This window comes from Delphinus delphis, chromosome 18, assembly GCF_949987515.2.
Source record: "Delphinus delphis chromosome 18, mDelDel1.2, whole genome shotgun sequence".
In the NCBI taxonomy this organism is placed as follows: Eukaryota; Metazoa; Chordata; class Mammalia; order Artiodactyla; family Delphinidae; genus Delphinus; species Delphinus delphis.
Window position 1 is genome coordinate 7364215 of NC_082700.1, and position 26779 is coordinate 7390993.

The following is a 26779-nucleotide window of genomic DNA, read 5'->3' on the forward strand; positions in this document are numbered from 1 at the left end:
TGGGCTAAACGTTGCACTCTGGTGTGGCGCTCAAGCTGGAACAGGAGTTTGGAGCGATCCGGCGCGAAGAAGGGGAGAACCCGCGGCAGGTAAGGGAGAAGACGGAGTAGTTTTCCTTCAGCTCCTGAAATAGGGAAGGGGGACAGAGCTGGGGTGATCTATGGGATAGTTGCTCGCTGAAAGGAGGGGCTAGGCTGTGAGGGGGAAAGGATGGGAGTAGGTTCAGGTGGGAAGGCTTGGTGGTTAAGGTATTGGAATGGAGTCACAGATTCATTCGTTTGAACTCAGAGAGGTAAATGCAGAAGAGAAACCAGAGTCTCCCCCGCCCCCGCTTTCCCAAGGAGCGTGGAGATGGGGAGAATTAACGAAACCCTGCTCATCCTAGGTTTCCAAGGTTGGGTTTTGCAAGTGACGTGTCTTAGTCTGTGGTTCTGGACGGCTGGGTTGGGTACCAGACAGGGCTGGGCACCGAAAGCCGACCCCATTCCTCGGTTTCAAGTCTGTTGTGGCCTTACCTTTGACAGTTCGCGTGCTGAGCCCACTTGGTCTTGGAGGGAAAGCTCATACGGGTATAAGGCCTTCTTCGAACAGCTGGTTCTCTGGGTTTCCCCATTTTGCACATGGGGCTGTGAATTAAGCTTAATTGCTTCTTTCGCTATCCCCAGAGCCAACTTCACACTTTGGTTGTGCTGTACCTGGGTCCCTACTGGGTTAGTAATTGACATTCGGGCTTTTGGAGCACCAGTAGATCACAGAAGTAATGAAAAGGGAGGGCATCATGAAAAAGATGCGGAAGTTGAAGTGAAGTAGAGGAGGGTAAGGCTGGAAAACCAGTGGTCTCATAGTGCAGTGAGCTTTAGGTCATACTGAGCTGTTTGGACTTTCCTGTAATCACACTGGAGTCAGTAGAGGATTTTAAGTTGAGTAGTGTCAGACTCAGACTTGTGTTATAGAAGCATCACTTTGGCATGATAGAGTGGGAATGGGATAGAAAGAGAGGTGGGGATTTGAGATGCTTCCAAAGAACTGTCCGTAGGATTTGATGACTTTCACTAAGTAAAGAAGAGGGAAGTGAAAGAGTAGAGAACCACTCAAATTTTTCATTTTCTTTTTTGTGGGCGTCGTGTGACATGCGGTATCTTAGTTCCCCAGTTCCCCGAACATGGATGGAACCCGTGCCCCCTGCATTGGGAGGACGGAGTCTTAACCATTGGACCACCAGGGAAGTCCCGAGAACCACTCAGATTTTCTAGTTTGTGTGTTTGTACGGATGGAGATGCCAAAATCTAGGTGAGATACAAACAAGAGGAGCAGAAACAGGTAATTTTGAAAGGAGGACAATGAAGGCGGTCATTTAGAAACAAGTTAAGTTGTAGGAATCAGTCCAGGGTTTTGTACATAGGACCAAGTAAATTGTATTTGGAAGACCTGAGTAGCCTACCTTTGATATTTTTTTAAGTGAATTTTCTTTTGGATGTTCTGCATGTTAAGGATTTCAACCACCAACCTGCCTGTTTTTCCCATTGAAATGTTGGGTGATAGGATCAGGAGAGCAGATTTGAAGGCTCCTCATGTTTTACTTATGAGAGAGAGGGAGAGAGAGGGAGAGAGGGAGAGAGAGAGAGAGAGAGAGAGAGGGGTAGCGGGGGAGAGAGAGAGAGAGAGAGAGAGAGAGAGGGAGAGAGAACCAGCTGGAGAAGTTTTCTTAATCCCTCAGGTGGATGGAAATTTTCATCAAAAAAAACTTGTTCAAGATACATAGCTTACCAACTTCTCTTTTGAGAATACTGCATAATGATCCAAGCTATGCTGCATATTTTCTGCATAAAGTATAAAATAGCACCAAATAGTGGTTGCAATTTACTATGTGTCAAGTGCTAAGCATTTTACATGTATTATCACATTTAATTCTTAGAAGAAACTAACTTCACAAATAAATTTCTGTACCTAAAGCTCATGCTTTTATCCAGTCTGGAACCAGAAGTTTGATACTTTACTATATAGTTCCCTTTAGTAAGTAGATTATAAATAGAACCAGCGAAAGTTAACAAATTAGTATTGTCTGTGAGGAGCTTAAAAAGAAAAAGTTATCACCACACTTGTTTTTACCCTTTTGGCAGTGGTTCTCAATGGGGTGATTTCCCCCCCTCCCCCTGGGAGGAGAGAGGAGGGAGGGACATTTGGCAATGTCTAGAGACATGGTCACAGCTGAGGGGTGGGTGCTGTTGGCATCTAGCACATAGCGGTCATTGGTGCTGCTAAACATCCTCTTAACACACAGGGCAGCCCTCACAACAAAAGAATTATCTGGTCCGAAATGTCGATAATCCTGTGGTTGAGAAACCTGCTTTTGGATATTTCTTTAGGAATAGCATATTGACATCCACTGATACTTTTTTTTTGAATATTTGAATTTTATTTTATTTATTTTATATACAGCAGGTTCTTGTTATCTATTTTATACGCTTTAGTATATACATGTCAATCCCAATCTCCCAGTTCAACCCACCACCTCCACCCCCCACCACTTTCCCGCCTTGGTGTCCGTACGTTTGTTCTCTACATCTGTGTCTCTATTTATACCCTGCAGACCCGTTCATCTGTACCATTTTTCTAGGTTCGACATATATGCGTTAATATACTATATTTGTTTTTCTCTTTCTGACTTCACCATGTATGACAGTCTCTAGGTCCATCCATGTCTCTACAAATGACCCAATTTCGTTTCTTTTGATGGCTGAGTAATATTCCATTGTATATATGTACCACATCTTCTTTATCCATTCCTCTGTCAATGGGCATTTAGGTTGCTTCCATGACCTGGCTATTGTAAATAGTGCTGCAGTGAACATTGGGGTGCATGTGTCTTTTTGAATTATGGTTTTCTCTGGGTATATGCCCAGTAGTGGGATGGCTGGGTCACATGGTAATTCTATTTGTAGTTATTTAAGGAACCTCCATACTGTTCTCCATAGTGGCTGTACCAATTCACATTCCCACCAGCAGTGCAAGAGTGTTCCGTTTTCTCCACACCCTCTCCAGCATTTACTGTTTGTAGATTTTTTGATGATGGCCATTCTGACCAGTGTGAGGTGATGCCTCATTGTAGTTTTGATTTATACTTCTCTAATGATTACTGATGTTGAGTATTCTTTCATGTGTTTGTTGGCAATCTGTATATCTTCTTTGGAGAAATGTCTATTTAGGTCTTCGGCCCATTTTTGGATTGGGTTGTTTGTTTTTTTGATATTGAGCTGCACGAGCTGCTTGTAAATTTTGGAGATTAATCCTATGTCAGTTGCTTCAAAATATATGCAAATATTTTCTCCCATTCTGAGGGGTGTCTTTTCATCTTGTTTATGGTTTCCTTTGCTGTGCAAAAGCTTTTAAGTTTCATTAGGTCCCATTTGTTTATTTTTGTTTTTATTTCCATTTCTCTAGGAGGTGGGTCAAAAAGGATCTTGCTGTGATTTATGTCATAGTGTTCTGCCTATGTTTTCCTCTAAGAGTTTTATACTGTCTGGTCTTACGTTTAGGTCTGTAATCCATTTTGAGTTTATTTTTGTGTATGGTGTTAGGGAGTGTTCTAATTTCATTCTTTGACATGTAGCTGTCCAGTTTTCCCAGCACCACTTATTGAAGAGGCTGTCTTTTCTCCATTGTAAATCCTTGCCTCCTTTGTTATAGATTAATTGACCATAGGTGCGTGGGTTTATCTCTGGGCTTTCTATCCTGTTCCATTGATCTATATTTCTGTTTTTGTGCCAGTACCATACTGTCTTGATTACTGTAGCTTTATAGTATAGTCTGAAGTCAGGGAGTCTGATTCCTCCAGCTCCGTTTTTTTCCCTCAAGACTGCTTTGGCTATTCGGGGTCTATTGTGTTTCCATACAGACTTTAAGATTTTTTTGTTCTAGTTCTGTAAAAAATGCCACTGGTAATTTGATAGGGATTGCATTGAATCTGTAGATTGCTTTGGGTAGTATAGTCATTTTTACAATGTTGATTCTTCCAATCCAAGAACATGATATGTCTCTCCATCTGTTTGTGTCATCTTTGATTTCTTTCATGAGTGTCTTATAGTTTTCTGAGTACAGGTCTTTTTATCTCCTTAGATAGGTTTATTCCTAGATGCTGTATTCTTTTTGTTGCAGTGGTGAATGAGATTGTTTCCTTAATTTCTCTTTCTGATCTTTTGTTGTTAGTGTATAGGAATGCAAGAGGTTTCTGTGCATTAATTTTTGTATCCTGCAACTTTACCAAATTCATTGATAAGCTCTAGTAGTTTTCTGGTGGCATCTTTAGAGTTCTCTACGTATAGTATCATGTCATCTGCAAGCAGCGACAGTTTTACTTCTTCTTTTCCAGTTTGTACTCCTTTTATTTCTTTTTCTTCTGTGATTGCCATGGCTAGGACTTTCAAAACAATGTTGAATAATAGTAGCGAGAGTGGACATCCTTGTCTTGTTCCTGATTTTAGAGGAAGTACTTTCAGTTTTTCACCATTGAGAATGATGTTTGCTGTGGGTTTGTCATATATGGCTTTTACTATGTTGAGGTAGGTTCCCTCTCTGCCAACTTTCTGGAGAGTTTTTATCATAAATGGGTGTTGAATTTCGTCAAAAGATTTGCTGCATCTATTGAGATAAACATATGGTTTTTATTCTTCAATTTGTTAATATGGTGTATCACATTGATTGATTTGCATATATTGAAGAATCCTTGCATCCCTGGGATAAATCCCAGTTGATCGTGGAGTATGATCCTTTTAATGTGTTGTTGGATTCTGTTTGCTAGTATTTTGTTGAGGGTTTTTGCATCTATATTCATCAGTGATGTTGGTCTGTAATTTTCTTTTTTTGTAGAATCTTTGTCTGGTTTTGGTATCAGGGTGGTGGTGGCCTCATAGAATGAGTTTGGAGTGTTCCTTCCTCTGCAGTTTTTTGGAAGAGTTTGAGAAGGATGGGTGTTAGCTCTTCTCTAAATGTTTGATAGAATTCACCTGTGAAGCCATCTGGTCCTGGACTTTTGTTTGTTCCAAGATTGTTAATCACAGTTTCAATTTCGTTACTTGTGATTGGTCTGTTCATATTTTCTGTTTCTTCCTGGTTCAGTCTTGGAAGGTTATATACCTTTCTAAGATATCGTCCATTTCTTCCAGGTTGTCCATTTTATTGGCATACAGTTGCTTGTAGTAGTCTCTTATGATGCTTTGTATTTCTGGGGTGTCTGTTGTAACTTCTCCTTTTTCATTTCTGATTTTATTGATTTGAGTCCATTTCCTCTTTTTCTTGATGAGTCTGGCTAAATGTTTATCAATTCTGTTTATCCTCTCAAAGAACCAGCTTTTAGTTTTATTGATCTTTCCTGTTGTTTTCTTTGTTTCTATTTCGTTTATTTCTGCTCTGATCTTTATGATTTCTTTCCTTCTACTAACTTTGGGTTTTGTTTGTTCTTCTTTCTCTAGTTCCTTTAAGTGTAAGTTTAGATTGTTTATTGGAGATTTTTGTTTCTTGAGTTAGGCTTGTATTGCTATAAACTTCCCTCTTAGAACTGCTTTTGCTGCATCCCATAGGTTTTGGAATATCGTGTTTCATTGTAATTTGTCTCCAGGTATTTTTTGATCTCCTCTTTGATTTCTTCAGTGATCCCTTGGTTATTTAGTAATGTATTTTTTAGCCTCTATGTGTTTGTGTTTTTTACGATTTTTTCCCTGTAATTGATTTCTAATCTCATAGCGTTGTGGTCGGAAAAGATGCTTGATACGATTTCAGTTTTGTTAAATTTACTGAGGCTTGATTTGTGACCCAAGATGTGATCTGTCCTGGAGAATGTTCCATGTGCAATTGAGAAGAAAGTGTAATCTGCTGCTTTTGGATGGAATATCCTATAAATATCAATTAAATCTATCTGGTCTACTGTGTCATTTAAAGCTTGTGTTTCCTTATTAATTTTCTGTCTGGATGATCTGTCCATTAGTGTGAGGTGTTAAAGGCCCCCACTATTATTGTGTTACCGTCGATTTCCTCTTTTATAGCTGTTAGCAGTTGCCTTATGTGTTGAGGTGCTCCTATGTTGGGTGCATAAACATTTGTAATCGTTATATCTTCTTTTTGGATTGATCCCTTGATCATTATGTAGTGTCCTTCCTTGTCTCTTGTAACATTCTTTATTTCAAAGTCTATTTTATCTGATACGAGTATTGCTACTCCAGCTTTCTTTCGATTTCCATTTGCATGGAATAACTTTTTCCATGCCCTCACATTCAGTCTATATGTATCCCTCAGTCTGAAGTGGGTCTCTTGTAGACAGCATATAGATGGGTCTTGTTTTTGTATCCATTCAGCAAGCTTGTGTCATTTGGTTGGAGCATTTAATCCATTCATGTTTAAGGTAATTATCAATATATATGTTCCTATTACCATTTTCTTAATTTTTATGCGTTTGTTTTTGTAGGTGCTTTTCTTCTCTTGCCTTTCCTACTTAGAGAAGTTCCTTTAGCATTTGTTGTAGAGTTGGTTTGGTGGTGCTGAATTCTCTTAGCTTTTGCTTGTCTGTAAAGCTTTTGATTTCTCTGTCGAATCTGAATGAGATCCTTGCTGGGTAGAGTAATCTTGGTTGTAGTTTGTTCCCTTTCATCACTTTAAGTATATCGTGCCACTTCCTTCTGGCTTGTAGAATTTCTGCTGAGAAATCAGCTGTTAACCTTATGGGAGTTCCCTTGTATGTTATTTGTCGTTTTTTCCCTTGTTGGTTTCGATAATTTTTTTGTGTCTTTAATTTTTGCGCATTTGATTATGATGTGTCTCGGCGTGTTTCTCCTTGGGTTTAACCTGCCTAGGACTCTCTGCGCTTCCTGGACTTGGGTGGCTATTTCCTTTACCATGTTAGGGAAGTTTTTGAGTATAATCTCTCCTTGGGTCCTTTTTCTCTCTCTCTCATCTCCTTCTGGGACCCTTATAATGCAAATGTTGTTGTGTTTAATGTTGTCCCAGAGGTCTCTTAGGCTGTCTTCATTTCTTTTCATTGTTTTTTCTTTATTCTGTTCCGCAGCAGTGAATTTCACCATTCTGTCTCCCAGGTCACTTATCCATTCTTCTGCCTCAGTTATTCTGTTATTGATTCCTTCCTAGTGTATTTTTCATTTCAGTTATTGTATTGTTCATCTCTGTTTGTTGGTTCTTTTTTCTTCTAGGTGTTTGTTCTTTAATTCTTCTAGGTCTTTGCTAAACATTTCTTGCACCTTCTCAATCTTTGCCTCCATTCTTTTTCCAAGGTCCTGGATCATCTTTGCTATCATTATTCGAATTCTTTTTCTGGAAGGTTGCCTCTCTCCACTTCATTTAGTTGTTTTTCTGGGGTTTTGTCTTGTTCCCTCATCTGGTACAAAGTCCTCTCCCTTTTCGTTTTGTCTGTCTTTCTGTGGCTTTCCTTCCACAGTCTGCAGAATTGTAGTTCTTCTTGCTTCTGCTGTCTGCCCTCTGGTGGATGAGGCTATCCTCCACTGATACTTTTCTAAAAAGCATTTTTATTTTTGAAATTATTCCTTGGCTTGAAAGGTGTGTAAAGTTTATACAGCAGGAAACAATAGCCTAACTAGTTTTTAAAGTGAATCTGTGAGCCCCAGTTTCCTAGAAAGTGGCTGTCATAGAATCATGGATTCTTAGATTTGGGAAAGACTTTTGCTTGAAAGTGTTTTACAACATCCCTGTGAAGTGGTGATTCACTCTGCTTAAATTTCTCCTTTATCTTGTTTTCCTTGTATTTTAAATCCATATCTGAACCACTGTTAACAATTGCTTTTCCCTTACACTGAGCTCCAGTTTCATAATTTCAACTTTACTAAATGTGATTCTACTCCATGGGTCTACGCTCAAAACATTGTACGATTGACAGTGTTTATATTTTTGTTCCGTTACAGATTATTTACTTTAATGTAAAATAGTATTTTGTTCGCAGCTTTTATTTAAAAAGTGGCACTGTTCTCAGTTGGTGATGTATTCTTGGCAGTTGAAAGCAATAGGAATGTATGGGGTTCTTTTGTCCTTGTTAAGTAATGGCACAATGGATCTGTGTTTTATTTAAACGTTTTCTTGGTATAATGCTTACATATTTGTTTCAAGTTGTGCGTAGACTAAAAACTTAGGTTTTCAAGCTCTTGTCAATATATTTAAGTAATAGCTATCTCTATTACAAGTTTTGATAAATTTGCTTACAAATGAGTCTACTGTGAAGACTGGTCCTATTGCCAGTTTTTGCCCTCTCTCCACAAATTTGCTAGATCTTTAAATAAATTTAGGTATTTTGTTTTCACTTCAAGATTACAATTTCAGAATATGTTTAACATAAGATATATAGTTCTCAAAATATACTTAATATGCATACATCTTATAAAAATTGTCTATTAACTTTTTTTTTTCCAGGGTTCATTGAAAAATCCTTAGTGATATTGACATGTTTCAAGTGACATAAATTAGCCAATGACTCGGAATGATGGATTCCCCGAAGATTGGAAATGGTTTGCCAGTGATTGGACCAGGGACTGATATAGGGATATCTTCACTCCATATGGTGGGGTATTTGGGAAAAGTTAGTGAACTTATTTTTTGCCTCAGTGCAAAGTTGGTTTTTTTCTCTCCTATTTTTAAGACTTAAATTTGGTTTTAATTTTACCAGTTAATTTAAAAAAAATTGTATCTTCCACGGAAATCTTACAGTAATGGCGAAAGATTGTTCTCTGTTTACCTCTCTATGTTTTATTGATATGTAAAAGTAGAAATAAAACATAGACCGTATAGTTTACTATTTGAAAATGTTGAACATATTTTCAGTGACAGTTGACATTACTTTTTTCCTTGCAGATAAAACTGATGCTATTTTTAACAGTTAATTTAATATTTAAAACTAGAATATATTCTTTTTGGAACAATAGCTGTATTAAAGCCTATATGCATTTCTTTTATTTGCTGTCTTTAAGATATCTTGCCAGGACACTTCTAGGTAAAAAGTGTACATTTTTTTTCTGGTTACTTTTCCATTTAACTTTTTGTAATTTTATACAATCTAGGAATGTCTATATTTTAATTTACTTTTTTTCTCTTTTAGAATTATGATTCATCTAAAGTACCGTCAGATGGGTATTGCCCTGCTTGTAGGACGAAGGGAAAGTTAAAAGCCTTAAAGACTTACCGAATTAGTTTTCAAGAATCTGTCTTTTTGTGTGAGGACCTGCAGGTAAAGTATTAATCTTAGATGGTATTGAAGTTTTCGCCTTTTGCTTTTCTCTTCAGTGTTTAAATTTGTACTCATTTTGTAGTTTTTAGATTGTATGTTTTTAACATGTAGTTAGTCTTTAGATCTGTCTGGTATATAATTTTAAATATTTTATTTTGCCACTTGATTTCCTGAGTTATTACATGAAGATGTTTGTTTTTATCGTCATTAGACTTGTGAGAAGAGAGAATATGTTTCAAGATTTTTTTTTTAAACCTTGTGGAGGTCCTTTTAGCTGTTGTTATTCTCATGTGTTATTTATTAACTTTGGGACTTATTGAAAAGGTTATTAATCTCTAAATATTATGTACTTAAGGCTCTAAATATCTTAGAATTATAGTAATTTGTACCCACTGGCACAACTTTTTACACAGGAGCTCGTTAAATTCCATAATACTCTATATTTTACTGTACTTGACAACTTATGAAACTGTCATATACATACTTAATTCTCAAAACTTTGCAAGGTAGGTATTCCCATGTTATGAATAAGAAAACAGATGCAGAGGGTTTAGGAACACAACATCTTCATAAAGCAGCAGAGCAGTGATTGGAATACAGTCTTCTCATGTCAGATATGTATTATTCCAGGTAAACTAGCAGTTCATCAGAATCACTTGGAAAGCTTTTAAAAAATTTCTGGGTCTCACCTAGATGCTTATTCAATAGAGTTGGCCCAGAATTCTGTAGTTTTATAACTTTTATAAACTGTCTGATGATCAGCCAGTTTTGGAAAATACTAGACTATATTATACTGTTGGTGGTAGATACTTTTGTTGGGTAACACTTAAAGAAAATTTCAGGTATTCTTACAAATAGAAATAAATTATTTTTTTGCATTTATGCAATAAATATTTATTTGTGTGTCACCATGTTGGCACTGTTCCAGATGGTAGGATACAGTGAATAAAACAAAAATTTCTTGCTCTCAACAAGGCTATATTCTAGATTGGGAAAGAAAATAAAAAAGGAAAGCATACTTTTTTGTGTGAGGTAATGAAAAGTGATGTAGAGAAAAATAAAGCCACAGGGACTGGAGTATCAGAGAGTGGGTAATTTGCAATTTTAAATAAAGTATAGGAGGAAACTTAATTGAGAAAGTGACATTTGAGCAAAGATCTGAAAGAGATGAAAAGGAACAAGTCCTGTGGATACCTGAGGAGTGAGCCTTCCAGGTGGGGAGACTAGCAGATACAAGGTCTTGAGAGAGCGGAGGCTGCCTGTCCATGTTTGTGCTACTGCAGAGAAACCAGCAGAGCTGGATCGGAGTGAGTGAAGCAGAATAAGGGAAGATTGGATGGATCCAGTAAAGCCTTGTAGGCCGTTTGCTGGCTTTTACTATGAAATAAAGAACCATCGTAGGGATTTTGACAGAGGAGTGACATGATCTGATTTTCATGTTGAAAAAAATGTGATGGGCAAGATCTGAAGCAGGGAAATGGTTGGAAGGCAATTGTAGTATTCCAGGGAGAACAAGTAGTGGCCAGGTTGATGAGGCATGGTTGGATTCTATATGTATTTTGATAGTTAAAAGGATATGCTGAAAGAGTGGGGTACATGGTAGGAAAGGGAGGAATCAAGGATGATCCCCAGATACTTGGCTTGAATAATTGGAAGAATGGAGCTGCCGGTTACTGAACTGAGAAAGGCTTTGGGAAGAGGAAGATCTGGGGGAAAGATAAGGAGATCAGGAGCAATCAGGCTTGAGGCATCTATCTAATAACTGGGTATATGGAGTAAACAGTTGGATCTATGTGTCTGGGGTTAGGTGGAGAGTCTAAGATTGGATATATACATTTGGGAGTCATCAGCAAACTTACACGAACTTACATGGTTCAGTAAGTAATTGAACCATGAGGCTGGGTGAGTTTACCAAGAGTGTGGATAAAGAGTTGCAAAACTGAGCCCTGGAACACTCCAGCATTAAAAAGTTTGGAAGGTGAAGTGGAACCAGCAAAGAAGTGAGAGACATGGGGAGTGAGGTAGGCGTAATCTCAGGAAGGAAAGTATATTGTCCTGGATGTCAAGTGAAAAATGTTTAATGAAGGAAGGAATGATTTACTGTCAATTCCAGTGAGAACTCAAGGTGGCTGAGGACTCAACTCACCATTGACTGGAGTGTCATGGGGGCCCTTGCAGGCCTTGATTAGAGTGGTTTTGGTAAAGTAGTAGTGGTAAAAGCCTGATTGGAGTGAGTGATGGAAAATGGGAGAGGAAGTATTGAGAAATATAGGCGTGAGGTAGTACCTGGAGGGAAAAGTTTTACTTCTGTTTGTTTTTAAGTTGGGAAAAATAGCAGCATGTTTGTACGCTGGTTATATCCAGTAGAGAGGGAAAAACAGAAAGTGTCACAGAATTGCTGGAGGGATATCCGTGGAGCAAATGACAGGCTCTATTGCACAAGGGGAGGGCTTGACTTTAGGAGACTTGACAGCTCAGCTCATCGGTAACACCAGACTCTACAGAGTTTACTAATTAACCAGCTCAGAATAAAGTTGTAGAATTGTGAGCACTGGAAAGAGAGAAAAATAAAACTTACAGATGCTAGAAGAAAATTACTTTTTTCCCTCTTCTGAACAATACGTGATATTTCAGTAGAGTTCTTTAACCAAGGACTACCAGAATAGCGAAGTCTGTTCTCAGAACAGTGGTTTTAACTATTATGGTTAGATGTGTTTTTTGCATTTTTAGTTTTTGAAGCATTCTTTTTTAAGCAATGAGGAAAAAAAAATAACCAAGACTTTCAAGTATATACTTTGCAAATGTAAAAAAAGAACTTTAGAGGAATTATTGATCTAGTTTTTAGAAAATGTTTTAATCATCAGTAAGAGCCCAGTGTATTTTATGAAGTACATTGGTTTACACCAGGAGTCAGCAAACTGTTTGTATATTACCCACTGGCTAAGAGTGATTTTTGTTGTTGTTGTTTTTAATTAAGTAGGGGTGCTGGTGGGATGTGCACACCATGATTTTGACTCTGCTTGAGAATGGTAAAGGTTTTTTTTTAATTTTTTGCCTTTAAAAAGTAAAAATTTTTTTAATTGTTAAAAAAACATAAAATTTACCATCTTAACCTTTTTTTTTTTTTTTTTTTTGCGGTACGCGGGCCTCTCACTGTTGTGGCCTCTCCTGTTGTGGAGCACAGGCTCCGGATGCGCAGGCTCAGCGGCCATGGCTCACGGGCCCAGCCGCTCTGCGGCATGTGGGATCTTCCCAGACCGGGGCACGAACCCATGTCCCCTGCATCGGCAGGCGGACTCTCAACCACTGCGCCACCAGGGAAGCCATCTTAACCATTTTTAAGTGTACCGTTCAGGAGTGTTTGCTATATTCACATTGTTATACAACATATCTCTAGAACCTTTTCATCTTGCGAAACTGAAATTCTGTACCCGTTGAATAACAACTTCTTTGTAGCCCAGGCAACTACCATTCTACTTTGTCTCTATGAATTTGACTACTCTAGGTACCTCATATAAGTGGAATCATACAGTTTTTGTCTTTTGTGATTTTACTTAGCATAATGTCCTCAAGGTTTATCCATATTGTCGCATATGACAGGATTTCCCTTTTTAAGGCTGAATAATATTCTATTGTATGTATATACCACGTTTTCTTTATCCATTTGTTTGTCCATGGACATTTGGTTTGCTTCTACCTCTTGGCTATTGTGAATAATGCTGCAGTGAATATGGGTGTGCAAATACCTCTTTGAGGTTTTGTTTTCAATTTTTTTGGATGACTCTGAATACAAAATTACTGCTATTGATTTTTAAAGTGTGCTCTGTCTTCTGACATGTGGTAGGACTAAGGAAGTAATCTCAGGGTATAAAGTTGAGGGTCAAGTTGTTAATTGATGGTGATCGCACAGCTAGTTGGTAACAGAAAAATCAAGAACTTGTCCTATTAAACTAAAGAATTTCGAAGTAAGTACAATATTATGCATATAGTGTTCGCTTGTATAGAAAATGCTATACTTTAAATGAGAGCATTTCAGTTAGTTGTTGCTGTGAAGTGAACCATCTCAAAACTTAGTCACTAAAGTAACTTAATGGCTTCACTTATGATTCTGTGGGTTGACAAGGCAGTTCTTACACTTCACATACTGTTGGCTGGGACAACTAAAATGTACACATGGCAGACTGTGGATGCTAGCTGCCAGCTGGGAACTCAACTCAGGTAGTCAGCCAGGATCTCACTTCTTTTCCATGAGCGTCTCTTGGTGAGGTTAATTGGGACCCTTACAGTGTGATGGCTGGGACTAAGAAAGATTGTGCAGAAAGAGGGCTCCAAGAGGGCAAGCCAACAAGCCAGTGCTTATTGAAGCATGGGCATCCTGGTTGCTAATGTCCCGTTAAAGCTAGTCACGTGGCCAAGCCTGAGGCTGTGTGGCAGGGGGCTGACTGTACAAGGGCATGAGTATCTGGAGGTATATAGTTCTTTAGTTCGCTAGAGGCCACCAAGGGAGCAATCTCCCATACTTGTGTAGAAGAAAGCATATTTTAAACGAGGGCACACGGTATGTAGACTTCTTGCATTTGTCTTATAAAATATTTTACTAGTTTTCACACTTAGGGAAAATTCATTGATTATTTTAGTGATTTGTTTACTCTTGATATTTGCCTGAAATTGTGTTCATGCATGGTGAAGTTATTAAAATTCAGCCAGTTTGATTCTTAGACCCAATATGGGTGTAAAATTGATAGCTGATGTGCTCTCAGATTAATACTCAGTTTCAAAACTGAGAAGCAATACAGATTACTCTGCAACTTTTTTGGTTTGAAAATACTTTTCTAGTTTTTAATGCCATGCAGTGTACCTGTCTTAAAAAGAATAGTACACTCATAAAATGTTGGAATTTTTAATTCACTCAACATTAGATTCTTTATTAAAGCAAAATTTTGTATGTTTTCCTTGCTAGCTTACTCTAGAGTAACTCAGATTAAACCCTTGATTGTTCAGATTAACTAGGAAAAATTACTCTTTGGGGACGAAATTTTTGATTAAATAGCTGTTTATCCCTGGTTCCTTCAAATTTAGATTGATAATATTGTATACCCTCTCAGGTCAAAGTAATGCTAAAATTTTGTACATATTTTTCATGATGTAGAATCTGTGAAGTTAAAGCTTGAGCTTATTTGAATTTTTAGTTTTTGTTATTTTTTCTTTCTAGTGCATCTATCCCTTGGGCTCTAAATCACTTAATAACTTAATTACTCCTGATTTGGAAGATTGTCACACTCCAAATAAGCCTCAAAAAAGAAAGATCGTGGAAACCAACTCTAAAGAGTCACCTCTTTTAGCAAATGCCAAAAAGACTAAACATCATAATGGTATTGATGGTGAACAAGTTTTGAACAGTAAACATAATGAAGAAGAGTATGATGAAACCTCATCAGACTTACCTCGTTTACTACACGGTGGTCAACAGAATCCAATTAGGACAACTGATTCCTTGGAGCAGAATGAGATTTTGGAAGCTGATATTGTTGACATGGCTGCTGAAGAAGATTCTACTGTGGTTGATGTTTCTAGAACTGGAGGGACTGCCCCTCAAAATGAAGGATGCGCATCTGAACTGGAAATGCCGTTGGAGAGCAAGCATACCTCATTTTGCCAGACTTCATGTGTCCAGTGGAAAAACGCATATGCTCTCTGTTGGTTAGACTGTATCCTGTCAGCATTGGTGCACTTGGAAGGGCTGAAAAACACTGTGACTGACCTATGCTCTAAAGAGGAGTCTGTGTTCGGTCAGTTGTTTACCAGGTATAATCAAGCCAATGAGTTTCTGCACACCAGTCAGTTGGATGGAGTTAAAGGTTAGTAATAACATTTTATTTCTCTTTAATTTTTAAAGAGGTTAATGTTGACCGTTGTAGCACGCAAAAAGATGCCATCAGTAGCTTTTGTTTTACGTAGAACCTCGGAGCAAGGAGCATAGGGACCGAGTCTGTCATGAAGCTTGAGTGAACACCAGTTGTGTTATCATGACTGCCCAAAAGGCAGTCTTTTTCAAAAACTAAGAGTAAAGAATAAAGAGGCTATGGCTGTATCTTAGCTGTCAGGGCAATGGTGGTCAACATAGAGTACATCAAAGTACAACTTTAAGTTTTTGAGTTGCCGTAAAGCAGAATAAAGAAGTAAATACAAACCATCCATAATCCCACAACTCCCCCAAAATCTCTTTTCACAGTGAGGGCTGTATTTTTATTTTCTATAAAATAGGATACCCATGAACCCAAGATAAATTAAAATATTTCCAGTGACTTGCATCTACCTATGTGTTCCTCCACATCCCATCATCTACCTCCCCCAAAGTTAATCATTATCCTGAAATGTGTTATATCAATATGTGTTATATCGTTTCTTGTTTTTTAATAGCTTTTCCTACATATATATGGCTAAGCAATATATTGCCTAATTTAATGTTTTGAACTTCATAAAAAAAGACATACTGTACAGTATTTCTTCTGGGACTTTTTTTTTTTTTTATAAAGATTTATCTATGCTGGTTGTACTGGTTGTATTTGTGTTTCATTGATTTTTGTTGCTATATGATATTTCCAGTTCGTAAGTATATCAGTCTGTAAGTACATATGTGTATTTATTCATCTGTCATTCGGTTGTTTTTTGCAATTGTAAATACTGCTGCTGTGACTATTCTTAGGCAAGTCTCCTGGGGCACAAGAGTTTTTCTTGGATATACCGTAGGATAGACTCTGAGTTCAGATTTACTAGATAATGGCTAATGGTTTTCCAAAGTGGTTGTACCAGTCTACTCCCATTAGCAATGTAGAAGAGATTTTCCTAATCCATATTTCCTCCCTTGGTTTTTTTCACACGTGGTGATTTTTGCAATTTGAATGATATAAAATGGTTTGTGGTCTTGATTTGCTTTTCCCAGATTTTAAAGAGGTTGAACAGCTCTTTGTATGTAGATTGACCCTCTGTTCCCTCTGTGAAGCCTGTTTGTGTCTTATCCCTGTTTGTTGTATTGTCATGTTCTTATTGATTTGTGTGAGTTTTTATATGTCCTTGTTGCTATATTTATTCAGACAGGTTACTGAATCTCCCACTTTGTATCTCATGTTTCTACTTTTTTAAAGATATCTTTTGATGACAGAAATTGTTAATCTTTCCTTTTATAGCTAGTAATGTCTGTGGTTTTAAAAAGAAATGTTTCCTTTCTCCAAGATCAGAAAGTCATTTACCTCTGTTTTCACTGAGAAGTCACAGAACTTTGCTTTTTACATTGAAATTCTTAGTTCAACTGGAGGTAATTGTGTCTGGTATGTGGTAACGTTTCATTTTTTTCCATTGCATAGCCAGTTTTTCTAGCTCCACCTTTTTCCTCAATTGATCTGCCATGCCCCTTTGTCATATAACATTCTGTGTATGTGTGCAGCTGTTCCTTAACTCTGCTTTGTTTTCTTGGTCACTTTATCTGTCCCTGCACCAATACCACACTTTTAATTATTAGGGCATTTTAGGTCTTGCTGTCCTCATCTTTATTCAACTTGACTTTGATCATGCAATCTTTTATATAGATCTTATACATTGTTTCCCCATTGTTGACTATTTTTCTGTCTCTGTACCAATGCCATACTCTTTAATTATTATGGCTTTTGGGGTTTTGGTATCTGGTAGGTGGAGAATCCTAACCTTTATGCAGTTTGACTTCGGTTGTGCAACATTTTACTTTATTAGTATACTCTTATACATTGTTTCCCCATTGTTAACCATTCAGGCTACTTATCATTTTTTTTTGCTGTTATGTGTAAATACGATGGCAGATATCCCTGTATCCTTTGAATCCATTGCTGATTATACCCTAGAAGGGATGTTAAAATATTTATATAAAGGGTAGCCCCCACTCACTGCAACTAGAGAAAGCCCATGGGCAGCAACAAAGACCCAACACAGCCAAAAGTAAATAAATAAAATAAATAAATTTATATTTAAAAAAAGAAGGGGATCCCCTTGGGGATCCTTTAAAAAAAAAAAAGAGTCTCTAAATGGCTTTCCGGAAGGGTTATACCAACATAATAATTCCATTTTCATATGTAGAAATAAACATCCCAGAACACTGTAATCACCTTTGCGTAGAAACGTTTAAAAAGTTGTAATTTTTTTAGATAAAAAATATTTTGTTTCAATTTGAGTTTCTTTGAGATTGAAGTTTTTTGCAATTTCTAAAATTCAGTTTCTCAGAAGCATATTTGCTTCTGCCTTTTCTCTTTATTCCTGTTTTGTATAATTATAGAAACCCCAGTACTGAGTTGGTGACAGTTGTTTGTTGTAAAAGAACATACCTCATTCAAATTTTGACTTGAATATTAAATTAATATTAACTTTTAATTTTAATATTATATTAATTTTTTACAAGATAATTGTAGTTTTTACAATATAGTTGTAATTAACATTTGTTCAAGCTACATTACTTTGGATTATAAGTTTTCTCTCTTCTTCAGTGTGGTCAAATAACAAAAATTCTGGTTAATGCTTACTTCATATTACAGAAGACTCCGGATGTTTTCATAGTGAAACATATAAGCAGAGTGTGATCAGGCTGTATGAATTATTTATTCGTAAGAGATTTGAGTGAAAAGATCTGTTTGTAGCTTAAAAGTAACTAGAGTCAGATGCATATGGCGGTTTTTATTCAAAATAATTTTCTTATTAATCTTAGGTAGTTTTCTGCCAGAGTAATTGCATCTTGAGGACTTTTACCCTAAAGAAATGATGAAAAACATGGACAGGTGTGTGCCCAAAGATGTTTAACGTGATAGTATTTATAATAGTAAAAAAAGAAACAACTTAATGTCCAACAATAGGGAATGGCTAATAAAACTATGGTTCTGTCAGAGTGTAATTACTAGCCTGCAAAGTTTTTAATGAAGCAGATTTGTGTTAAAAAAAAAAGCAGAATGTAGAATTGTATGAAATGTGATGATGTCATTGAAGGCCCTTCAAAAGACATAGGAGGAGGAAAACATACCAAATGTTAGTTTGGGAAATAATCATGACTGTATTAAGACTCCTTATAAATTTGTCTGCTCCTGTGATCTAGTTAAGTCCAGTAAAAGTTAAACAGAGAGGATTAAATGGCTAGATTTTGTCTCTAGCATAAGTAATAATTTCATGAAAAGAGAGAGCTTCAGCTGTTTCAGAGATGGGCAGAATATCTGAAAGTGTGGCTCTTTAGCCAGGCCTCAAAGACTTGCACTGAGATTTTACTCAGGCAGAATGACGTTGAGCCAGGCAGTCAGTACTAATGATATTGTGCTGTTAACGCATATTGAGGGAATATATGGTATACCACAGAGAGAGGAAGAAGAATTCAGGAATTTTGTATTTTCCATTTCTGTCTCTGCAAAATTTGTTGACTCTGGTAAACGTTCATTTTGGTAATGTCTTAATTGTCTGTAGAAAGAAATAGGTTGATGAGAAATTGATAATGTTCTGTATTTTATTATCAGATGGAGATTGTAAAAAACTTCCTTCTGAAATATTTGCAAAGATAGAGACGTGTCTGAATGAAGTCAGAGACGATATTTTTATTAGGCTGCAGCCTCAGCTTAGGTGTACATTAGGTAAGTAATTTATGGAATTGAATTGTATTACTCATCTACCATAAAGACATACTTACATCAAAAGGAAATATAATACTGTTTTATTACTTGGGATGATCAGATTCTTGGAATCTGATCATTTCATCACTGGTTAAATCATTCGTGGATGGAGGTGTTCTATATAAATATGCAGGCACGTGTTCCACCCCTTCAGCATGGATGCAGTTCTCAGGACCAGCTGAATACTCACGGGATACACCATCCGTTGCTTTCCCAATACTGTCCCCCAGTAGACTACTCCAGCGTTTTCAGCCTTGACTGACTGTGTATTAAAAAAGCACCTAGGAATTTATAAGTAAATAACTAGCGCTGGGAGCCCATTACATAAGAATCTCAGGATGGAGTTCAAGTATCAGTAACTTTTAGAAGCCTCCATGTGATTCTTACGGACGGATGGGGTTGAGAATCTCTGGTCTACACCAACCATAATAATTCTATTTCCCCTGCTAGTGATTGGTTTAGGAATGGACATATGGTACAATTTTAGCCAATGGAATATGAGGAGATATATACTGATGACCTTTTGGGAAAGTTTTCTTACTTTTAAAAAGGGCATAAGAATGAGACCTGCTTTGTCCTCTATGAATTGTCTTTTGGCCTCTGGGAGCAGAGTGGAACAGGGGCGCTAGAGTCTCCAGGTCTTTATAAATTTTTTTTTGTATTGCAAAAAGAAGCTGGTAGTGATTTTTTTTTTTTTTTTGAGGGGGTGCCTTTTGTTTTATTTCTCTTTATCTTTTTTTTTTTTTTTTCCTGCCACACGGCTCGTGGGATCTTAGTTCCCTGACCAGGGATAGAACCCAGGGCCCCAGCAATGAAAGAGCTGAGTCCTAACCACTGGACCGCCAGGGAATTACCATATTTCTCTTTATCCTTTTTTTTTTTAAGTCTATTTTTTAAAAATTTTATTTATTTATTTTATTTTTGACTGTGTTGGGTCTTTGTTGCTGCACGTGGGCTTTCTCTAGTTGCAGCGAGCGGGGGCTACTCTTCATTGCCTTGCGCGGGCTTCTCATTGAGTGGCTTCACTTGTTGCAGAGCATGGACTCTAGGTGCGCGGGCTTCAGTAGTTGTGGCACGTGGGCTCAGTAGTTGTGGTGCGTGGGCTTCTCATTGCGGGGGCTTCTCTTGTTGCAGAGCACGGGCTCTAGGCGCGCGGGCTTCAGTAGTTGTGGCTTGTGAGCTCAGTAGTTGTGGCGCACGGGCTTAGTTGCTCCGTGGCATGTGGGATCTTCCCGGACCAGGGCTCGAACCCTGCATTGGTAGGCGTATTCCCAACCAGTGCGCCACCAGGGAAGTCCCTCTCTTTATCCTTGTATTAACTCTTCAATTAATATTGTGTTGTAGTAGCTGAATATATGATACTCCTATTAGTATAATACTCCTGTTAAATTATGTACAATATCAATGCCTTCAAGTTTTTCTCTCAACAAGTGGCCTTTATTTCATCAGACCCAGATAGTATATCTGGAAGCAGTGTCTTTTTTGCATGGTTGTGTCCCCTTATTTCTTTGTCCCACAGTTCTGTCCCCTAGTTTTACTATTTTGTTTTTCATGAACTCCTACATATTTAAATTTACTCTGTTCTTATAAACTGATTTTCCATATGCCAGATCTTTGGCATTGCCTCCTCTAGGACTAAAGGGCTATTCTAATTCATCATCAGGTGGGATCTCAGATGGGACGAATATTCTTTTTATCAAAGTATGATTTACATATAGTAAAATCCTTTTCAAATGTATATAGTTGTGTTACCATTTCCACAGTCAAAATATAGAACAGTTCTATCACCATGAAAATGTTCCCCTGGCTCCTTTATGGTCAGCCCCTTTCCTTACCCCCAATCACTGATCTGTTGGGTGGATACTCATTTCAAAGGAGCCTTTTTCATAAGATTGCCAGAGTGTAGACTGAGGGGCTCCCGTGTTGCATTTTGCAGGTATCATTTCCCTCCTAGAGTGACCTGAGATGTTTTATTCAGGTTCCCTACTCCAGTTCCCAATTGAATTAAAGAGTGGTTTCTTCCCCAGTCTGCATCATCACTCTTCTTATCCCTGCTAATTGTATTTACAAGGTGGCGTCTTGCTCTATTGCTACCTTGGGTCTGGGATTTGTAAATTTTGTGCACTCATAGCAATTGGGCAAGCATACAGCTCTTCCAATACAGTAGAATCCTCTCATTTGCGTTTGTGCTACTCAGTCAGCAGTGAGAGGTGCTACATTAGAGGCTAAGATCTTACTAATGAAATCTGTGTTTCAGGGAGCACTTTAGAGTCTTACGATGTATGTGTCCTCATTCTGAATATTAACGTGTATTTTAAAGTACTAAAGAAAGAGAAGTAGAATCTGTATTGACCCGGAATGTTTGTTAAATTTTTAAGATCAGCCAGCCACTTCCTCATTTTGAATATTGTTTTTAAAAAACGCATTGTAAACTGTCCTCTCTGCTCTCCCTCCCCCGTAAACTGTCCTCTCTGCTCTCCCTCCCCACAGTTTAAGAAATATAACATTACAAATACAACTGAAGCCCTTTTTGCACTCTTCCCCAATTCTTCCTTACCTCCCCACAAAGGTAACTACTATCTTCAATTTGGTGTTTTCTTTCCCTTTAATGTGTATATTTCTTTCTTTTTTTTAAAAAGGAAAAAGCTGTTATTGTTATGGTTTCTACTTATTTATGTAAGTGTAAAGAGTAATTTAGCCTTTGAGTGTAGTGTACCAGCGTAAGGATAGACAGACCACTAGAACAGAATAGAAAGTCCAGATCAGAACTCTCCCTGTTTGGTTACTTCATAACCATGATGGAGGTACTGATGCAGGTAGGTGGGGAAAGAAAAGGCCATCCAGGAAACGGTGCTTGGGACAGTAGTTTCCTGATACAGGGGGAAAATAGATCCCTACTTCACACCGTAATTAGAAAGAAACTTCAGCATATTTAAAAGCCTGAACATGAAAAGCAGAGTTGTAAAACTTCTGGAAGAAAATACAGGTGAATATTTTACTGCTCAGTGGGGAAGAATTTCCTAAATAAGATACATAAAAGAAGAGATTGGTGACTGTGATTACATTAAAGTTTAAAACCTCTGGGCAAAGGTAGAACAAAGAAATAATACCCAGGATATCTTACAAAGAACTCCTGTACATCAGTTAAAAAAAAAAAAAGACAAAAACTGATAGAAAAATGGCCAGAAAACATTAATGAGAAATTAACAGAAGAGGAAACTTGAATAGCTAGAGGGCAAGGAGTCACTGAAAGGTTTGCATCCTGGTAATAAACGAGGGTACTTTAGGGCAATATGCAAACTAGGTACTAGGTCCCCATCTTTCAATGGTCTGACTTTTGATTTTTTGAGTTTACAATGATGTTAAAGAGATCAATGCATTCAGTAGAAACTGCACTTTGAATTTTGATCTTTTCCTGGGCTAGTGGTAAGTGATGTGATACTCACTCGTGATGCTGGGCAGTGGCTGTAGCTCCCAGCCAGCCATGCAATCATGGGGTAAACAACTGATACACTTAAAACCATGCTGGACCCAGACCACCCTTCTGTTTTTCACTTTCATTATAGTATTCAATAAATTATATGAGATATTCAATACTTTATTTTAAAATAGGCTTTGTATTCAATGATTTTGCCCAACTGTATCCTAATGTTAAGTTTTCTGAGCACGTTGAAGTTAGACTGGGTTAAGCTGTGATATTCAGTAGGTTAGGTGTATTAAATGCATTTTCGACTTAATGATATTTTCAGCTTACAGTATAAAGGTTTATTGGGACCTAACCCTATCATAAGATGAGGAAGATCTGTAGTTGGGTAGGAGTTGGGGATAAGGTACTAGAGGCAAAGAAACCACTTAACTAGGGCTTCCCTGGTGGCACAGTGGTTAAGAAGCCGCCTGCCAATGCAGGGAACATGGGTTCGAGCCCTGGTCCGGGAAGATCCCACATGCCGCGGAGCAACTAAGGCCGTGCACCACAACTGCTGAACCTGTGCTCTAGAGCCCGCGAGCCACAACTGCTGAGCCCGCGTGCAACAACTACTGAAGCCCATAAGCCTAGAGCCTGTGCTTCGCAACAAGAGAAGCCACCACAATGAGAGGCCCACGCACCGCAATGATGAGTAGCCCCCGCTCACCGCAACTAGAGAAAGCCCGAGTGCAGCAACGAAGATCCAATGCAGCCATCAATCAATCAACCACTTAACTAATTTAGGCTGGAGGTTCTAAAAATTAGAATTAGGTATTGGCATTATATGTTCTCTAATAGGATGCTTTATACCCATAAAACTTGTAATCAAAGGAAAAATAATTAAGATCAATTTAGGAGCTATGTAAATTATCTAAAATGATCTGTAATCATGTAACTTATTTAACTGTGTTTTGAGCTCTTTCATGATACTTTGATTCATGATACTTTGATTCATTGAAAACTTCATGTATTTTTAGACCTAAAGATTCTATGTCCTCATGAAATACAAATTACTTACTTTTTCACTTAATATTTAGTTACAATAGAGTAAGCATTTAAAGGCTGATAACTGATTACAAACTCATGCTGTACTCTGCACTGTTTATGCATATGATGTTGCATCTGTTCATTTTTAGGAGATTGATTTGTATTTATTTCTGTTTATAAAAAATATTTTATGTTTTTGTACAAAAATAGCTGTGGGACTGCACCACAAAGGTGACTATTAAAATAGCCTTTGTGACCACCGATATTTATAGCGTGTGCTTAGGCAATAAAACCCACTGTTCTGCCTTTTGGTCATGCCAAGGTGACTCCTCCTGGCTGTGTTCCAGGCAACTGTAGTTCTAGCCCAGGGGGAGAACTGAACCACGGAAGTGAGACTGTCCCAGGGGAGGGAGAGGATAGAAGAACTCAGGTTCTTTCTCAGGCCAAATCAGTAAGGCAGCATCTAAGCTCCCCGGAGGATAGGAAGGAGAGAAACCAATTGGAGGATGGATGTAAGAGGAGAATATAAATCCTCCTACTAACTTGCTTGCTGGTCTCTAAATTGGAAAACAGAATCCACAGTTGGGTTTTTGTTTTAATGACAACAAAATTCAGATCTTCTTTAGCCTTAAAGTTGTTGAAGTTTAATTTTAATTGTTAAAAGATCAAGAAGAGTAGTAGGTAAGGTGTCTGGAGATTTGAATCTGGTCCTCTAAGCCTGGTTTGTCATACCCTCACCACATGTAGAACAAGAGAGTCAGAATGGAGATGGCTTTTTAATGGTTTTGTCCAGCTCTGAAATTACTATCGTACAGTGTTCCACCAGTCATTACTTTTAGTATCTGTACCAAACAAACCTGTACATGTTTTTGCTTTGTTTTTATAATACTCTAGGGCTGTTATAGTTCTGAGGATATGTTTTCCCTGAGAAAACCTAAAAAGATCTGAGGAGACAGTATGAGCCTTTTCTATCTTTTGTCTTAAGAAGTTTTCATAAGTGTCCACCAAGACAAATGAAAGATACTGAGTGTTAATTAAATCTTTATGATGGACATTTTTAGAAAATGCTTTGAAAACTTCCCTTGCCCAGCTGTGAATAACTTACTCTGTCATACATACATATTCACATATATTCACACTGAATGTAGTGAGAAAAGACAACAATTTGTAATTTTGGTTTATCTTTTTTCAGTTAATTATGAGCAATAACTTTTTTTTTCTTCTTCAAGGTGATATGGAAAGCCCTGTGTTTGCACTTCCCCTGCTCTTAAAAACAGAACCCCACGTTGAGAAGCTCTTCACATATTCTTTTTCTTGGAATTTTGAATGTTCACAATGTGGACACAAATATCAAAACAGGTTAGTTTTTCTATTTTTTAAAATGGATTCATTCTGTTGAAAATGGCTCCAAGTAATAAAATTGGAAGAAAACTTGCTTCCACTTGTAGCACTGCTCTCTCTACCCTTCATAAAATTTCCCACCATATATTGAAGTTTCTCCACCATTAAGGTTTAAAGGAAAATTTTGAGCCTCAGAAATTGCAATTTGCTTGCTTCTTCATACTAGAAGAGTACAAAAAAAAATGGTTTGATAGATTACTAGAAGGCATTTTCTTAAGAAGTTCTTTAGTGGGAAGTGGGGACAAATGGGAACGTAGCGTGTTCCCCTGGACGCCCCTCCCCTCTGGATTCCCCACTGAGTAAGAATACCTCTTAGAATTCTTTGAAAAACTATGTGTGTTTTGTTTACGCCAATATTAGGGACTAGAGCTTTTGTGTGCTTGTTTTTAACATCATGGCAACTTGATTTTAGGCTCCCAGAGTCTGATAGCAGTCCTCAGAGGTAACTTATGCTTTCCTATTCCTTTCCTTAGTCCCATGAAAGACCAGCCATCACCAGAATCCTTCCACACGTGAGCTGTCTCAGCCGTACTTTCTACTTCCCTGATGCCTCTAGGTGAGGATTAGAGGGATCATGGTTGTTGTACATGACCCTGAGATTGGTACTTGGGAGGAAGCATGGAGAAGAAAGAAGCTGCAAATTTATCTTGCCTCCATACACCTGCCACATAAATAAGGAGAGAAATTAGGTTTTAGAAGAGGAGTCAGGGAGAGAAAGTTCATCAGGCATGATACCCTCACTTTGTCCATATATGAGAAAGTCTCTGGCTGGCTGGCCTTTCCTCTTTTCTGAAAGGCAACTGTTAGTAAACTAGAAAATTTGGAGTCTCTCAAAGTTATTAAATAAAACTATAAGAGGAAAGTATTGCTTTAGATATCCATTATCTTAATCAAGATTATTTTTAGGTATTTAGGGATCAGTTGAGGAGAGTTGGGACTGAGAGAACACTCTAGGGAATCCAAGCTACAGAACCAGGAAACATTTGTATTTTCACCAGTTAGCTTGAAAGTTCTAGAACAGAGTAAGAGTTAGCATTTCACTCATACCTAAGACTTAAATAATTTTGTGTAAGTGAGTATGAGAACAAATACCTGCTTCTAGGTCTTCTGTCATTAATTTCTATAAATTACCTGACTTTCTCCTCATTTGACAATGTGAAAACTGAAGCTTTAAAGGGGTTAAATTGATGCCCAAGGTGACACGCTAGTAAGTGGCAAAATTCAGGCTTAGGTTTTCTGTTCTCTAAGACTTTCCTGCTCACTGTGGTGTACTGCCTAATCACCACCTGGATTTTAAATAACATAAATAACATATACAAGTCTTATGATTAAAATCAGCTTCATTATAGCTTTTCCAAAGTCCCCATCTCGGTTGTTTGACAGCTTTTCATTGAACATATCCTGTGTGCCAGGAACTCAACAGAAATAATCTTTATTCTGGCCAAATTCAGACCAGTTAGTTAGGGAAATAACATGAACATAATGGGGGACCGGTGGCTTAGTCGTTATTTTGATCTGTTGGCTTTGCATACAAGGTGGATAAGTGCATTTTGGAGCTGTATAGAAAAAACTCTGAGAGCTCAAGGCACAGAAGCCACCAACCACTTTGGGTTTGCCTTCTTTTTTTTTTTTTTTAAGTTCTTAGTTCTAAAAGTAAAAGGAGTTATAGAGGAAAAGCTAAAATGAAGTGGCATTTTACTAAAAGTATTTTCACTTAATCTGGTGGAAGAATACCCAGCAAACTCATTCATTTCTGTGCTGCTGCTTTTAGTGCCAGTTGAACAGCTCTTACTTAATTTAGAAGATATGTTCTGGAGGCAGTTAAAAACATGGTCTTTGGAGTTGGACTCCCTGAATTCCTGTCTCAAGTCTGTCATTTATCATCTGATGTATTTCACTTTCCTCATCTGTAAAATGGGGATAAGAATAGTACCTGCCACTTGGATTTGTTTGGTACGTGAGTGCTTAGCGCGGTGACTTGTACACAGTAAGTGCTCAGAAATGTTAGGTGTCCTGTGG

At 37.7% G+C, this 26779-nt stretch overlaps 1 protein-coding gene across 2 annotated transcripts in view; it reads left to right on the top strand.

The window, feature by feature from the left end:
* The window catches only part of USPL1 (ubiquitin specific peptidase like 1), a 40029-nt gene continuing 13250 nt past the window's right edge, over positions 1 to 26779 (top strand). The window contains exons 1-6 of one of the 2 annotated variants that reach the window (XM_059995972.1): positions 1 to 89; positions 8425 to 8590; positions 9107 to 9235; positions 14448 to 15093; positions 18754 to 18867; positions 24589 to 24718. In XM_059995972.1, the coding sequence (XP_059851955.1) occupies positions 8492 to 8590; positions 9107 to 9235; positions 14448 to 15093; positions 18754 to 18867; positions 24589 to 24718 (1118 nt within the window). In that variant the 5' untranslated portion in view covers positions 1 to 89; positions 8425 to 8491. The remainder of the gene's footprint in view (positions 90 to 8424; positions 8591 to 9106; positions 9236 to 14447; positions 15094 to 18753; positions 18868 to 24588; positions 24719 to 26779) is intronic. The other variant, XM_059995973.1, reaches the window with a different exon arrangement.